At 34.2% G+C, this 17,348-nt stretch overlaps 1 protein-coding gene across 1 annotated transcript in view; it reads left to right on the top strand.

The window, feature by feature from the left end:
* Positions 1–17,348, top strand: part of LAMA2 (laminin subunit alpha 2) — a 615,841-nt gene that overhangs the window by 249,768 nt on the left and 348,725 nt on the right. The window contains 3 exon segments of the mRNA XM_030316311.1: positions 2,023–2,201; positions 7,856–7,955; positions 12,594–12,754. Of these exon segments, the coding sequence (XP_030172171.1) occupies positions 2,023–2,201; positions 7,856–7,955; positions 12,594–12,754 (440 nt within the window).

The raw sequence follows: 17,348 nt of genomic DNA on the forward strand, positions 1-17,348 counted from the left end.
AACAGGTGTTTTGCTTTATCACAACAACCCTAAGAGGGAAGCACTAAAATAACACCAAGATTTCAATTTTCTCTTCAGAGTCACTCAACTGGCAAATGGGAAGCAGTCTGACAGAGAACCCCCCACTTCTCCCTGACTTCTTTGTTCTCCCAGGATGTACTCAGTGTTACTTATCACAGAGAAATCTGGAAACAGTGTAACTGCCCATTAATAGTGATCTGATAAGCATCCCATTCAAGAAGTATCCTGTGCAGCCTTGGGGAAAACATGCTAATAGAGAAAGAGCTATGGTATTTAGTGTTAGTAAAATTTGGAAACAGTTCAGAACAGTATATAAATGTTTCCCGTGTGGAAAAAAAATAAAGGATTGAGTTATGTGCCCCACACATGAGCCTGCATACACACATATATTGCCTCCCCATCCCACCAAACACACATATATGTGGAAATCCATGCAGGAACATCAAAGAAATTCAGGATCTGAGGAAGGAGATTCTGCATAAGATATCTTTTTCCCTAGTTCACATCCTAAAATAAATTTTACCCATCTTATAAAGCCTTACCCAGTCTTTCTGAGGGAGCGTTTTTTTCACATTTCTGAACTTCTATGCTGAAGATGAGGAGGATCAAAGGGAGGGGGGTGTGCAGGAAAATCAATTAAGAACTTATTTACAAGGCATTATGCTAATGATTCGACAGGCATTTTCTCACTTAATGCTTTTAAATATCCCTGTCTGGTATTTACTATTGACCTCTCTGTGTTTATGGAAACTGAGGCATTGTGAAATTAAGAAGTTCCCTACATTACATGAGTACTAAGTGCTAGAGATCCAAGACTGGTGCAAGACCGTGTGATCTCAGCCACTAAGCAAACCAGCTCACATTTAGTCCTGATTACTTGGCACTTATCATATATTTTATATCTCTTATCAGATATAAGAAAAGGATTTGTGCCAGTGGTTAGCCCTGTGAACTTGGAGCCTGACTTCAGAGTGGGGTTAACAGGACTGATTGGGTTACCTTTTTTTTTTTTTTAAGATTTTATTTTTAAATAATCTCCACACCCAATGCAGAGCTCAAACTCACAACCTCTAGATCAAGAGTCACGTGGTCTACCAACTGAACCAGCCAGGCACCCCTGATTTGGCTACCTTTTATAATTATTTCACTTCTCTTTGTCTCAGTTCCTAATAAATGGAAAGTGGTTAATATAAGTCCCTAACTCATAAAGCTATTTTGAGAATTAAAATCAGTGGTAAGACACTTAGAACAGAACACAGCATATAAAACCCCCAAGTTTTAGTTATTATTAGAAGTACAAAAAAGGAACGATAGGAGTCCTAAGTGCCCTTTTTTACCCATAGGATCTAGCACCTGGAGATTCACATATAATAATTAACCAGTACAGATTACCTGGATATTAACAATTCACTACCACAGTTCAATAATTCATTGTTTAACATAATAGGAAGTTGTGGGTTTAACCATATGAAATTTCAGTTTTGTAAGATAAAGTCAGTCAAATATTGGCAGTTTCATATGATTCAGCTTAATTTATATGTTTTAGTTATTTCATGTTCCATTAAAATGTGAATTTATAGGGGCGCCTGGGTGGCTCAGTCGGTTGAGCGTCCGACTTCGCTCAGGTCACGATCTCACGGTCCATGAGTTCAAGCCCCGCATCAGGCTCTGTGCTGACGGCTCAGAGCCTGGAGCCTGCTTCAGATTCTGTGTCTCCCTCTCTCTCTGCCCCTCCCCCCGTTCATGCTCTGTCTCTCTCTGTCTCAAAAATAAATAAATGTTAAAAAAAAATTAAAAAAAAAATAAAATGTGAATTTATTAGTATATTCAGTAAATCCAAAAACTTTCTAGATACTTTTGTACTGATTATATATATATATATATATACACACAATATAATTTCTCATTGAGAATAAAAATCTATTATGTAACGGCAAATGATTTTTGAATACATCTGAAACCTGAAATTAATGTTTATAAATTTATTTTTCTCTAATGCAGCATGCAATTGTCATGGGAAAGCTGAAGAATGCTATTATGATGAAAATGTTGCCAGAAGAAATCTGAGTTTAAATATACATGGAAAGTACATTGGAGGGGGTGTGTGCGTGAATTGTACCCAAAATACTGCTGGTATAAACTGTGAGACATGCATTGATGGCTTCTTCAGACCCAAAGGGGTAAAGCATACTTTTTCTTTCATGAAGTGTTATTTCTGGCTTTTTCATACAGAGATGTATCATACAGAAAACTAATTTTGAAAACTTCTTTGAACAGTTGGACTGCAAGTTCTAAGACACACTAGGAATGTGTCAAAAGGGAAACCATGATATAAAACATTTCCATCTTTCTGGAAAGTTCCATTGTACCCCATTCCAGTCAATCCTCACTCCTTGGCAAACTCTGTTTTGATTTTTAAAACATAACTTAGTTTTGCCTCGTAGTGAATTTCATAATTTGAAATAAACTACATACTGTTTTGTGTTCCTTCTTTCCTTCAGTATAACATTTAAAGACTTATCTGTAGTGTGTGCGCATCGATAGTTCTTTTTTAGAAAAAAATCACTGACTCTGATGAGTATATTTTGCATGAATGTACTGCAATTTTTAATCCATTCCGTTTGTGGCTGTTAGTGTCATTTTCAGTTTTTGGCTAGCCCCTACAAAACACTGCTTAAAGGAAATAAAACCTATTCACAGAAAGATATATTTTATGTAAGTCTTTTTGGGTCCTGTTTGATTTACCTTGCTTGCATAAACATTTAGGACTAGAATACTTGCTTTAGAGGATATTTTTATGTTTGATTTTGTAAGAAACTGCTAACATTTTACCAAATTAGTAACAGTATTTTACATGGTCACCAAAAATGTCTGTGAGCTCTAGTTATTCTATATCATCTCTAATATTTGGTGTTGACTATCTTTATGAAGTAGCTATTCTAGTGGACACAGTGAGTGTGGCAAGTAGGTATTTGGCAATCGCGAAACCATTCCCATTGATGCTTTGTGCTACCACAGATCTTCTCTTATGAATTTACAGCAGATCCTATTTTGTATTTAATTTTCAGATAAAGTGCTTATTGGCTATTCCTAGATTTTCTGTTACGAAGTATTCCTTCAAGCCAAGATATGTTTGTTTTTGTTTTTGTTTTTGTTTTTTAATTCTACAAACTTTACAATTTTAGCTTTTAGATCTATGGCCCATCTCAAGCAAATATTTGAGTGTGACATAAAATAATGATTGGGATCTACATGGTTAAACTGTTGTTTCAGAACCTTTATTTTTAAACTTCTTTTTCTCCTTTAAATTGCTTTGAGACATTTGTTGCAAATCATGTGGTTTGACCATGTGAATAAATTACTGTGGGTCAATTTCTAGAGCTCTAGTTCTGTCTCATGGATTTATATGTCCATCCTTGTGTTAATAGCACACTATCTCAATTACTTTAGCTTTAATAAATCTAGAAATCAGAAATGTACATACACCAACTTTATTCTTCCTTTTGAGGATTGTTTTGGACATAATAGTTTCTATATATTCCCGAACAATTTTTTCCCCATACAATTTTAGAATGAACCTGTCAATACAGAGATGTTAGTTGGGATTGTTGTATAGAATGTAAATACAAATATGGAAGAACTAACAGTAATAGTATTGAGTCTTGTAATCAATGAATATAGTATATCTTTTGACTTGTTAAAATGTTTTTAAATTATTCACAGCAGTGTTTACAGTATAGAGAACTTGGATGTATTTTGTTAAATCTCAGTATATTTATGTATTATTATAAAAATAATTATAAAATTATTTAATGTTATTAGCAAGATTTTCAAATATTGGTGTTATATCCTATATCTAAGTTCCTTTATTAGTCTGGTAGTTTAAACCAGATTATTTAAAAGTATACACATAAACAATCATGTTTATGTATATAAATCTCTTCATTCTTTTGCAATCTTTATGTCAGTGTGTATATTGTGTCTTTAATTCTCTGATTTCAAGGCATTTTCTTTATATTCGCATTTTAGTAGTTAGTTCATGTATTGGCAAACTGTGGACCCTAGATTAAATTTGGTCCATGGCCAATTTTTCCATGTCCTACAAGCAAAGAATGTTTTTTACATTTAAAATGTTTGTTAAGGGGTGACTGGGTGGCTCAGTAGGTTAAGGATCTGGCTCTTAATTTCAGCTCAGGTCATGATCTCAAGGAGTGTGAGTTTGAGCCCCATGTTAGTCTCTACACTGACAATAGAGAACCTGCTTAGGATTCTCTCTTTCCCTCTCTCTCTGCCCCTCCCCTGTTCGCACACACTCACTCTCTCAAATAAATAAACATTTTTATAAAATAAATGTTTGTTAAAAGAAGGGGAAGGTGGGGTGAAAAAGGGAAAAGAAGGAGAAGGAAAGAAGGGTTTTTGAAAAAGGAGAAGATGAAAAAGAACAAGATTAAGAAAAAGAATAACAAGAATAAGATGTGTAAGAACTAGAAGGAAGAAGGGAGAAGGAGGAGGCAGAGAAGGAGAATGAAAAGAAACAGAGACCTCCTATTTGAGCTCTACTATCTCTTTTCCTTTTGAAACTCCAACTATAACACACATCAGGTTCCCTGACTGTGTCCCATATGTTACTGAGGCTGTGCTAATGAAACAAACAAACAATTCCTTTCTTCATCCTTCAGATTGAATAATTTCTATTTATTTGTACTACTTTACCCCTGACATCACTAATCTGTTGTTAAGTAAACCTGGTTAATTTTTCATTGAGATATTTTACTTCTCAGCTTTCTATCATCTTATTTTTTTTATAGTTTCCATTTCTCTGCTGAAATATTCCATGCTTCACTTATTTATAAACATTATTTCCTTTATGTTCTTGGCCATATATACAGTACCTATATAAGTCCTTCCAAACTAATTTCAATACCTCACAGTCTGCTTTTATTGACTGCTTTTTTTCTTGAAAAAACTTTCTTCTTTCTTCTCTTTCTTCTTATGTCTAGGGATTTATGATTTGTACAAGACATTTGGGATGATACAATGTAGAGACATGGTTCTATTATCTTCCTCTGAAGATTTCTGAATTTGGTTCTAATTGGTAGTAAACATACTGACTGATTGCTATGAAATTGTAGAGACTTACTTTTACACCGTGATATGGCAGATGAACCGAAAGCTCAAGGTGGTTATCTAATCTTCCTAACATGGTTGACAACTCCAATGTCTGTTTCCTTTATGGTATGCAGACCTAAAAACTCATGCACATCATTGAGCTTTCCAGCGGTTACTTTCCACTGGACTTGTTGGAGTCTCCTGAATGGATGTATGATTAAGGGATCACTTAAGCCTTTGAGGAATGTTGGTATGCAGATTTTGCTCCCCATCTCTGAGCATAGATCTCAGCTAATATTTTTTTTTCTTTCAAACCTCAAATTCTTCCAAGTTCTGCCTGCTTTTGATTAATTTCCCAGGACCTCAAATATTGTACTTTTACATTTTGTCCGGAATTAATATTTGTTATCTGAGAATACATTGGACCACACAGGACAGTCTGCCGTTATCAACTGTGGAAACTTCAAGGTTTTTGTTTTTGTTTTTGTTTTTTTTAATATGAAATATAATTTATTGTCAAATTGGTTTCCATACAACACCCAGTGCTCATCCCAGCGGGCGTCCTCCTTGGTGCCCATCACCCACTTTCCCCTCTCCCCCAGCTTCAAGTTTTTATTACAAGTCAGTTAAGTGAATCTGAGCTTAGATTATGGTATTTTAATACTTACAAAAATACTTATGCTACTGCATATGTTAAAAAATTCCATTCTCTAAAAAGCCTAATATTTGGGTAGAAGTCTATTTGTCTTTTATAAAGATATAGGACACAGGCTTTTTTTTTTTTTTTTGCATGGGTTTTACAGCTAAATAACATCTCTACAATTTTTTAAAAATTATTGTCCTAAAATCTCATTTAAGGTTTATTTACTAAATACACATATTTAATAGTTAAATATAATGTAATGTTTACTTTGAGAACTAATTAGTAATCTGAATTATTACTTTAATTAAATTAAAAATCACGTGTAGAGTAGATATATTTACAGAATCTCATATGATGGTAGGATTCCTTGTCAGCAATCTGATTCAGGCAGATTTCTCCAATTACCGCAAAGAGGGATAATAAATTAGGAGTCTTTTATTTACTCAAGTTCATCATTAAAATCATAAACCACATTTATAACAGCCAAGATCTTATTCAAAAGAAATTTTTTGTCCACAGAGGGTTTTTGTTTTTGTTTTATATTTTGTTTTCATGTCTTAGTGTTTTGTTTTGTTTTGTTTTCCTTGGGAAAAAGCCCTTCTCCCAAGTCTACTCTAGAATTTCTACTCATACTTCAAGCTTCAGTCTAAATGTCACTTCTGTGAAACGTTGTTGACTTCTTTGTGTTATCTCTCCCTCCTCTTTTGTGCCACAATGCTCTGTATGTCTATTTTATCACTTGGCACCTCGTATTTAATCAGTGTCTTCCAAGTCTGTTATTCTTGTAAGCTTGTTTAAGACAAAGACCTGGCCTTACCTATCTGTGCTTTGCATAGTGCTTACTTCATAATGGGGAATAAATAAATGTGTCCTAAATGATTGATATTTTATCCGGCATGTAAATAACTCTCTAGTTATGACACTTTGATTTATATTAGTAAACAAGTTTACATTTATAAATGAAGCATAGATATATACATATGTAAATGCTATATTTTATGGGTGAAATATATACACCTATATGAATAGACCTAAAATATATATAGTGAGACACATATACACAGAGCGCATGTGCACAGTATTTCAGTATATATACCATAGGCAAATAATTGTTATTTTATTCTTTATCCTATTGCATCTGGAGAATAAATCCTGTAATTAGAGCATATTATCACAGTCTAGGTTTGTTTAATTAAAATATTTTAGCATTAAAACTAGTTGTATTGAATATTTAACATATCTGAGGAATCTTAAGAGATCCTTTATATGTTATTCTTTTTAATTTTAGTTTAATAACATCACTATAGTTGCTATTGTTATCCTCCTATCACAAGAAGCAAATAAGTTGCAAGAGGCCACATAGCCGGTAGAGCCACACTGAGATATGAACTCACATTTCTCAATTGTGGAGGAAAAGAAATTGTTTCCCTTGTGGCTATGCTGCCTCTCCGGGAAACCAAATGTTTAATTTGAGTACTTAATATTGTCCTTTTTGTCAGCACCAAATATACATTTCTATTTAATCATATCATGATCAACATGATAAAAGTTCCTAAAAAATAAATTTGGGGTGAAATTACTAATTATGAAGTATGTTGTAAGAAAAAAACCCACAAGAAAAAACCCAGAACAAACAAACAAAAAAATCTATCAGAAGGATTTTATTGCAGAATGTATATTAGAGACCATCAGGCAAATACTGTTATTTTTGTTTGTTATAATAATGATACTGGGATTGCAAAAGAGATGCAGACTGAAATCTATGGGAATTAAAAGACTATCTGCAATTTTCTTTAAAAACTTCAGCAAAGAATGAAAACGAACTCCTATGGCAAAATCTTGTTAATTGCTGAATTTAGGATATGGATGTTTATTGTACTTCTTTTTACTTTTGTGTATCCATTTAGAAAAAAGGGATTTTAAAAATTGCAAACATATATTAAAGATGATTTCTTATGTATTTTCTCAATATAATTTATTACTATGTATTATTAAATTTATTTTGTCCTTAAAATTTGCTGAATTGAAAACTATCGGTGTTTTTATTACACACGATTAAGAGGCTTTTAATATTCTTCTTAGGTGTCTCCTAATTATCCACGACCATGCCAGCCATGCCATTGTGATCCAATTGGTTCCTTAAATGACGTCTGTGTGAAGGATGAAAAACATGCTCGGCGAGGTGAGATAGATCTCAGGGCCATTTTGATAAAAGGGCAACCATAAGCCAGATAAGATAATTTTTAGGGTAACATTTTGCAATAAATTTTATGTGCTTAATAATTTTGTTCTTGGGGCACTTAGGTGGCTCAGTTGGTTAAGTGTCTGACTCTTGATTTCATTTCAGCTCAGGTCATGATCTCATTGTTTGTGAGTTCAAGCCTGTGTTGGGCTCTGCGCTGATAGCATGGAGCCTTCTTGGGATTCTCTGTTTCCCTCTTTCTCTGACGCACCCCCACTCGCAATCTCTCTTTCTCTCTCTCTTTCTCAAAAATAAATAAACATTTAAAAAGTAATAATAATAATTTTATTCTCGTATCTATCAGTGTTCTCTCCAGGAAACATTTTTTTTAAATTTATCTCAATCATTCTTTTCCTGTAAACTAATTATAATTAATTATAATGCTTTAAAAGAAAAAAAAGTTGAATAATTTATTTTGCATTATATACATATATATGCATTCATATATACATATTTACATGTCTAGTCATATATATCTTCTGGTCAATCAGAAATCTGTGATATATGTAATTTTCAAATGTTGTTTATTGAATTGGTCTGTAGTTTCCATGGTTTTTAGCGTGAAATGACAGCATTTGCTGAGGGATGTGTGTGCTGCAATGGGAGGAGAGAACAGACAGCACATCCTGAGATGTAGTCAATAGTATAGAAAGCAAAGCTAAAAATAGGCAGTAGTCATGAGTTAAAGAAGGGAAAGAGGCTGACCCGAATTTAAGCTAAATGCTTTCGTTGAGGATTGAAATTCATGATGAACTCCAAACACTGAAGAATCAATGTCAAAATAAGTCCTTAATGTGAAATGTTTAGCAGCTATTTCCAAGAGAGTTGTTTGCCAAAGTTTAGTAGAACATTAGGAAATATCTGAAACACTTTCTTTATATTCTTAAGAATGGATTCTTCTCTTCTTAGGAAAGACTAAAATAAATTATGGCTACAATATAGGTTCCCCCCCCCCCCCCCCGCCGACATTGGGTTTCAAGTTCAAAGATTGGCAATGTTTCTTTGGCACAGTTTAGATTACCTGCTCTCTTTATAAAACTGTAGGATTATCAGTGTAAGCCCTACAGTCTTAAAAGATTAAAATACTGATTATTTAAAATCTCAAATGGTGAGCTATTGAGGTCATTTTTCATTTTATGGCCCCTTATCTTTTTGTAGTAACAACTAAATTATGTTATTTTCAGTAATATCATTTAGCTTTTTTCTATACTTTTTAAAGAAGTATATTATTTGTGGAGAAGTGATAAAAATAGAAAAGTAGAAAAATAAGCATATAATGCAGTGGTAATTCATCATAAATACTCTTATGAAAATGTTTGTGTTAACTTCACATAATGAGTTTTTCCCCAAACCACTGAGGATTTCTCTGAAATCTGGGTTAAGCACTCGAATAGTACATCATTATCTTGATAACCATAATTTATTTACCCACTCAACTTTACATAGATATTAAGATTGTTTCTAATTTTGTTTATTGTAACCAATGCTTCAGTGAAGATTTTTGTGTATAAATATTTTTCAATTAGGGGTGCCTGGGTGGCTTAGTCAGTTAAGTGTCTGACTCTTGATTTCCACTCACGTCATGATTTCACAGTTTGTGAGTTTGAGCCCTTCATCAGGCTCTGTGCTGATGGCTCGGAGCCTGTTTGGGATTCTCTCTTTCCTCCTTTCTCTCTGTCCCTCCCCTACTTGCACTTTCTCCCTGTCTCTCTCGCAAAAATAAATAAACATTAAACAATTTTTTTTCAATTATTATGAAAACAATACATAGTAAAAATGAGATTTTGATGATAGGGAAGAGAATAAAATAAATAGCAATAGCATCCTCTTCAATTTATTCATCCCCCATCTCGTTTACAAATTTAATCACACTGAGACATTTCTTCTACTAAGTTCTTCTGGAAGAACTTATCTTACAAACAATATCTAAATAATATTCTTAGCATTTTCATCACCATTAAATACTGCCTATTGACTCTCCATCTTAAAAGACAAATGTTTTGGGGCACCTGGTTGACTCAGTTAGTTAAGCGTCCGACTTCAGCTCAGGTCATGATCTCATGGTTTGTGAAATTGAGCCCCTCATCAGGCTCTGTGCTGACAGCTCAGAGACTGGAGCCTGCTTCACATTCTGTGTCTCCCTCTCTCTCAGTCCCTTCCCCACTCTCACTTTGTCTTTCTTCCTCTCAAAAATAAATAAACATTAAAATTTTTTTTTATTAAAAGAAAAGACAAATATTTCATTTATGCCACCTCCTTCCTTCTCTCCAGTATTCAGACATTTTTTATTATGTATTTCATCTTTGGTATCTTTATCATATTACATAAAAGCTTAAATCACTATTTCATGATCCATTAAATTTAAACTAATCTATTTGTTAGCTATTATTATGTTTTTTTATGGTTATCTTTGCTAGATTTTGATACCAAGTTTTTACTAGCTTCATAGACTAAATTACATAGCTTTCCACATTTTTAAACTTTGAAAACACTCTGTAAAAACTAACTGGTACCATAACTTTTTGTGGTAATTCTTTGATCATTTGTCCTCTTTTGATATATTTAATTATCTTTAAGGTTCTCTTTTTGCCTTATTTTCTTTTTCTTTATTTTTCAAATCTTCCGTCTTTCCTATAGTGGTCATATTGTTTTTTTCTTTTTTTATTATTACATGAATTAAAATTTTAATTTGTGTACATTATTTTTCTAAGAATGTAAGTATGTAAGCTTAAAAGTTTACTTTAAGCAACTGTTTTTTCTATATCCCATAAACATTGTTAAATTTCTTTCTCACAGCTGTTATATTCTATTTAGAAAATTATTTAATCTGCAATTGAAGTCTTGATTTTCTCTTTTACCCAAGAGTTATAAGGAGAAATATTTATTTATTAACTTTTAGAGTGATTGAATTTTAAGATTCTATTAACATGTTGATGTTTAGAATTAATGTAATACTAATTTATTATGACATATGTTATGAATGTAGAAGTATTAATTTATGTTAAGAAAACAAGACTGATAATTTCTGCTTTGGGAAATTGAAACTTTCTATAGATTAGTTAATGATAAGCTACAATAGGTATTTATAACCATATAATGTGTAATTCAACAATAGATTATTCACATTTTTCTATGTCTTTTTTTTTTTCTAATCCATCTGCAAATATTTGAAGTGGGTAGGTTAATATTCTTAGCCACTGATTTTTGGCCAGTTTCTTTTTGAGCCCCCAAATCTTCTGTTGTCTATATATTTTTGTACTTAAAATCAGTGCTTCTATGGTGTATAAATATAACTTAATGTGTTTTTTATTGCATCTTCATCAGTGTAAAATGAGAGCTTGTCCTAATGAATCTATTTTAATTGGATTCTACTTTGGCCATTACTAATACTACAACTGTTTTTACATTTCTGTATGCTTTCCTAATGTAGATTAACATTCTTTCACTTTTAATATTTCTTATCATTTTATGTATCTCTTCTGAACATTACACACACGTAGTTTTTATTTTAATTTTTTAACGTTTTTATTTTATTATTTTTGGGAGACACAGAGAGACAGAGCATGAGCAGGGGAGGGGCTGAGAGAGAAGGAGATACAGAATGTAAAGCAGGCTCCAGGCTCTGAGACATGAGCACAGAGCCCAATGAGGGATTTAAACTCACAAACCGTGAGATCGTGACCTGAGCCGACATCGGCCACTTAACCAACAGAGCCATACAGGCGCCCCCATACACATAGTTTTAATAGCAGCAGTAAGACCGTGAAATTTACACATGGTTGGCGTGTGGGTCTGACAGTCTTTCTGTCCTTCTGTGTGCTTTCACATTGTGACATTTCTTTGCTTGTTTTTCCCTTCCTTTCCTTTTTTGAGTGGGCTATATTTTACTGATTTGCTCTTATATTTTTCCAGATTCTGAAAGTCAGAAACTTGTATTTACTCATCTGTATTTTTCTATTTTCTAATCAAAGACAAGAATAAAAATTGTCTTCTGCATTTCTCTGTTTAAAAAGAAAAAGTAAATTTAAACTGCTTTCATGTCCCTCCTTCCTTACCCTCAAAATGTCTATTCACATGAACCCTCAGTCTTTTTGTTGTTGTTATAGTCAGTGATGTCATACTTAGATTATTGTTTTTTTTTTTTATTTTTGGTTTAAGTATATTTTTGCTCCCCAGACAGTTTCCATCTCATGGTAGTCTGAGTTATGAACCAACAGGTATCACAAGTCACTGCTTATTCTTCATCGAGTGTCCTCAGTCTGTTATGGAAATTAGTCCTTGATCATTGTGACAGTTTTTCTGTGACATTAGTTTTGGTAGATGCTTTGAGATTTTATCTTTTTTTATTATTATTATTCTTAACATCTTCAATGATACCCCAAAATGCTGTGTTAGCGAATTGTAGCCAGCTTCTAAGTGAGCCTTATGCCTTTTGATTTTCTCTTTTCTTTACTGATATACATCAGTTTTCTAACGTTTGTGTCAAAATAGAATCTAAACGTTACTATAATTAAAACCTCAGGAACAAGATTATGTATTTGTTTTTGAAGTGTTCATATGTGCCTTATCTTCCCATAGGTCTGGCACCTGGGTCTTGTCCTTGCAAACCTGGCTTCAGAGGCGTGAGTTGTGATCGATGTGCCAGGGGCTACACTGGCTACCCAGACTGCAAACCCTGTAACTGCAGTGGCGCAGGGAGCGCAAATGAGGACCCTTGTTTTGGACCCTGTAACTGCAAGGTGCGTTATACATTCTGGTAATGTCCACTGTCAAGACAGAAGGTCACTTTTCTTTGTTTCTCTGTTCTTCTGTGTCTGTTGGCATTAAGCAAATTGTAACAACTTCTCCTGTAAACCTCCACTACTTTATATTTGGCACTCATGTGTCTTTACAACCAGGTTCACTGCTGCAAGGCACCTCCCATTTGTCTAAAAACCTACAAACGCATGAAGGCCAGGTCACCTTAAGAATAGGTGACATTTTATAGCAAAACCACTTTTCTCCCATTACCCATCTAGTCTGTTGACTTAAAAATAGACAGCACAACAAATAGCAAGCCTGAGAAACTACTGTACATTCAAATATACCATAGCTTTGTATTTAATTTTGAAAATAATTCGTCCAAGGTTGTATTCCAGACTTTTGAGTAATCTTCTGAAGTTTAAACCCAGATTGTCAGCAAATACCATATTCAAATTCTTCTGTTTTATTAGCAAAAATGTAAGAAGCCATAGTGGAATTGATTAAAGCCTCAGTATTTCCTCCCAAGAGTACTTTCAGAAATATGACTTTATTTGTTGTACATACCCCCAGCCTAATAGCTCATCATGTTAATGCCAAGGGATACATTACAGCTACAGCTTATACACATAGAGGAAATGGAGACATGCACAAGTCTAAAATGATAGAATTGATTTCCTTTAGCTATAGCAATCAGTTCCAAAACACTGGAATTAAACAATGTTATCTACATTAGTTTAGAGAATGAAAAATCCATTGAAAACGTTAGAATGTCATACTGATATAAAAATGAATGTTACTCATTTTTTTTGTTGTTCTCAATCATGGTTGGAACCTTATGAAGAATTTTTATTCATTCATTAGTCTTACCTAGGAAGCTATAAATTATATGCTTACGTTTGTTGTATGTGTGCATGTGCATGCAAACATTAAAGTATAACACAAGGGGTGCCTGGTTGGCTCAGCTGGTTAAGCATGTAACTTCAGTTCAGGTGATGATCTCACAGTTCATGGGTTTGAGCTCCACATTGGGCTCTGTGCTGACAGCTCGGAGCCTGGAGCCTGCTTCAGATTCTTTGCCTGCCTCTCTCTGTCCCTCTCCCGCTCGCACTCTGTCTCTTTCTCTCTCTCTCTTAAAAATAAACAAAAACATTAAAAAAAATGTAAAGTATAACACAAGAAGTAAATATTAGTATTAATGTGACATGCATATTTATTGGGACAATAATGTTTGAAATAACAAGCTAAATATTATAATAGTTGCATAATTGGTATACATCATCGGTAATTTAGGTGCCTTTCTTGACTACTTAGACAGTAAAACTCCTGTCTGTGTAAATTGGTAGGAAGTCCATAATCTATGGTAAAAGTTGTCTTGTACTGGAACTAGTAAATTTTCTAGATATAGTACATTTTATTCCAGTATCATTTGAAATGACAAATTAGTATAGACCAATACCATGTAGCAGTCCGTCAGCGATCCCTTGTTTAAGGATACCTCCCTTTTCATCCTGTGTCTTTATGGGCAAACCTAAGGGCTTAGTTCATTTTCTCTAACATTTACCAAAATGAAGCATGTGTGAATTTTATTTCTTTCACAAAACTCCACAAAGATCTCTAATTTTTATCACTTGCTCAAATGCAGGACAGGCAAAGCTGAGTTTAAAATGGGAGTGAAACCTCCTGAGTCTCTAGGATATAGGAAATCAAACTGGAAAAAGAGAAAGGGAATGCTTTCATACACCCACCCTGCATACACACACCATAGATGCCTGGTGTTTGCAAGGAGAGAGTAACGAGTGAGTGAGGGATGCAGAACTCCAGAGAGCCCCGGGAGCTGCTGCGGGCCCTCTACCTGCCCTCTGCCTGCCTGTCTTGTAGAGCGATTACAATCCTGGTTAAGAAAAATGCCTCCTACAGAGACACTGGAAGCTTTACACAGACATTAAAATACAACAATAGGAGCACCTGGGTGGCTCAGTCTGTTAATTGTCCTGACTTTGACTCAAGTCACGAAATCACAATTTTTTTTTTATTTTTATTTTTTTAATTTTTTTTTTCAACGTTTATTTATTTTTGGGACAGAGAGAGACAGAGCATGAACGGGGGAGGGGCAGAGAGAGAGGGAGACACAGAATCGGAAGCAGGCTCCAGGCTCTGAGCCATCAGCCCAGAGCCTGACTGACGCGGGGCTCGAACTCACGGACCGCGAGATCATGACCTGGCTGAAGTCGGACGCTTAACCGACTGCGCCACCCAGGCGCCCCGAAATCACAATTTTTGAGTTCAAGCTCCTCATTGGGCTCTCTGCTGTCAGCTCAGAGCCCACTGCAGATCCTCTGTCTCCCTAACTCTCTCTCTCCACCCCTCTCTACCCTCCCCTGTCCTCTCTATCTCTCTCTCAAAAAAAAAAAAAAAAAAAAAAAAAAACATTAAAAAAAACAACTACTGGGGCGCCTGGGTGGCTCAGTCGGTTAAGCGGCCGACTTCGGCTCAGGTCATGATCTCGCGGTATGGGAGTTCGAGCCCCATGTCGGGCTCTGTGCTGACAGCTCAGAGCCTGGAGACTGTTTCAGATTCTGTGTCTCCCTCTCTCTGACCCTGTTCATGCTCTGTCTCTCCCTGTCTCAAAAATAAATAAAACGTTAAAAAAGAAATTAAAAAAAAAAACCAACCACTATATATAGCAATTAAGAAAACATAAGCGAATGAACAATTAAGTGAATAGCATCATTACACGAGTTGCCTTTCAACTGTGTGGTACTTCAAATGGATGATTATAAGCTCTTATAAACTAAATTTTTTAGGGTAAAAACTTGCAAAAAACAGGTTTTAATAGATATCTACATAATTAAAAAAATCACTAATTATATGCATATAGAAAATGAATCATATCATAATATGTATGCATGTAATGTGCTATAATTAATTACCTATAGCCCCTTGTTTATAAAAATAATAAGTATCCAGTGTTCCAATAAGATACACATATAATTTAAATACTGAACAGGTATTTTTTAATGTAGAAGGAAATGTGGTAGCTCGTTCTGTTTTACATAAAAATGATTTCATATAGGTGTGTCAGTTGATTAAAACAACATGGATCGATCAAAGTGGCATTTAACAAATAATACTTTATTGAGCAGCTAAGATACTGGAGACTTAAATTCAAATAGAATTAGAATGAGATCTATGCAAGGGCTCATTTCCAAAATGCATATTAACCAGTAAACATATGCACATTTATTCCATGACACTATTACATGTAGTAGTTTTTCATAATTGTTATTAGGAAAAAGTATCATATTTAATGAAGTACGTAGATCTTTTAAGAAAGCACTTTGTTATAAGGTCTTAAGTCTAAATATATTTCTATTATAACTTTTAAAACTTCTATTTTTTAAGTTTATTTATTTATTTTTGAGAGAGACAGAGAGAGTGAGTGGGGGAGGGGCAGAGAGAAAGGGACAGAGAGAATCCCAAGCAGGCTCTGCACTGTCAGCACAGAGCCAGACAGGGGGCTTGATCTCACAACTGTGAGATCATGACCTGAATCTTAATAGAGAGTCGGATGCTTAACTGACTAAGCCACCCAGGCTCCCCTATTTCTATTATAACTTTGAAATAGTTAGCACTCTGGTAAAATATCATACTGAGAAAAATGGGCACCACTTCTGGCACTTTAAATATAAGTATTCTGGATGAAACAAAGAAAATAAATTTGTAATCATGTTGATTCAGGAAAGAGAGGGAAAGCCCTTGATGTTAGGAATTCTAAGTTAAAGGGAGGGAAAGCTCCCCTTTTAGGGGGAAATCTAAGTTAAGCATAAACCCAAGCAAAGCTGAGCAAGGAAGGTCTTAATCCAAAAATGCGGGTTAAAGTTTGGAGTTTGAATGGCCTCTCTGGGAATTGACATTAGGATTGGAATCACAGAGAGAAATTAAAACAGAATTCACTTAAGCTTGGACTCTGGAATTGTCCCCTGACAGTGAAATAGGCGCTAGAAAATTCCACCTGCAAGCTGGAAGTGGCAATAGTCACTTTCTTTTTCCTTTGGGGCTCTAGGTAAAGAAAAATTAGTGTGCGGTGAGGAATCAAACACCCAAACCTGTGTCTTTCATGGGAACAGGGTCAGTTTTATTCTCCCTTTATTCCAAAAATTTTCAACAAGTCAGGTGAGTGGTATCCCCATAGGAAAGAGAGTATAGCCTCACCTGATATTGAGCTCACCATAAAAGCGTGTACTGCACAAAAGGAAAATAACTACAAAATGAAATCAGAAGCCACAAAAGTCAGAATGTTTGTACACTAAGAACTAGAAAGAATCAGATAATCTGAAAGAATGTATAAACATAAGAATATATGAGCATATTTTTATGATTTTTATCATGATTTTTATCTGATAAAAATCATAAAAATATGTGGAAAATACATAATCATAAAAATATGATTCAAACATAAAACAATAAAAAAGAATAGGAAAAAAACAATACAAAATAGGCCACTATATTAACATAAAAGAATAAGCAGCTTTGGAAAAGAAGTCAATATTTACTTCTAGAAATAAAAAAGTTTCATATAGTTGAAATTTA

This window comes from Lynx canadensis, chromosome B2 (assembly GCF_007474595.2).
Source record: "Lynx canadensis isolate LIC74 chromosome B2, mLynCan4.pri.v2, whole genome shotgun sequence".
In the NCBI taxonomy this organism is placed as follows: domain Eukaryota; kingdom Metazoa; phylum Chordata; class Mammalia; order Carnivora; family Felidae; genus Lynx; species Lynx canadensis.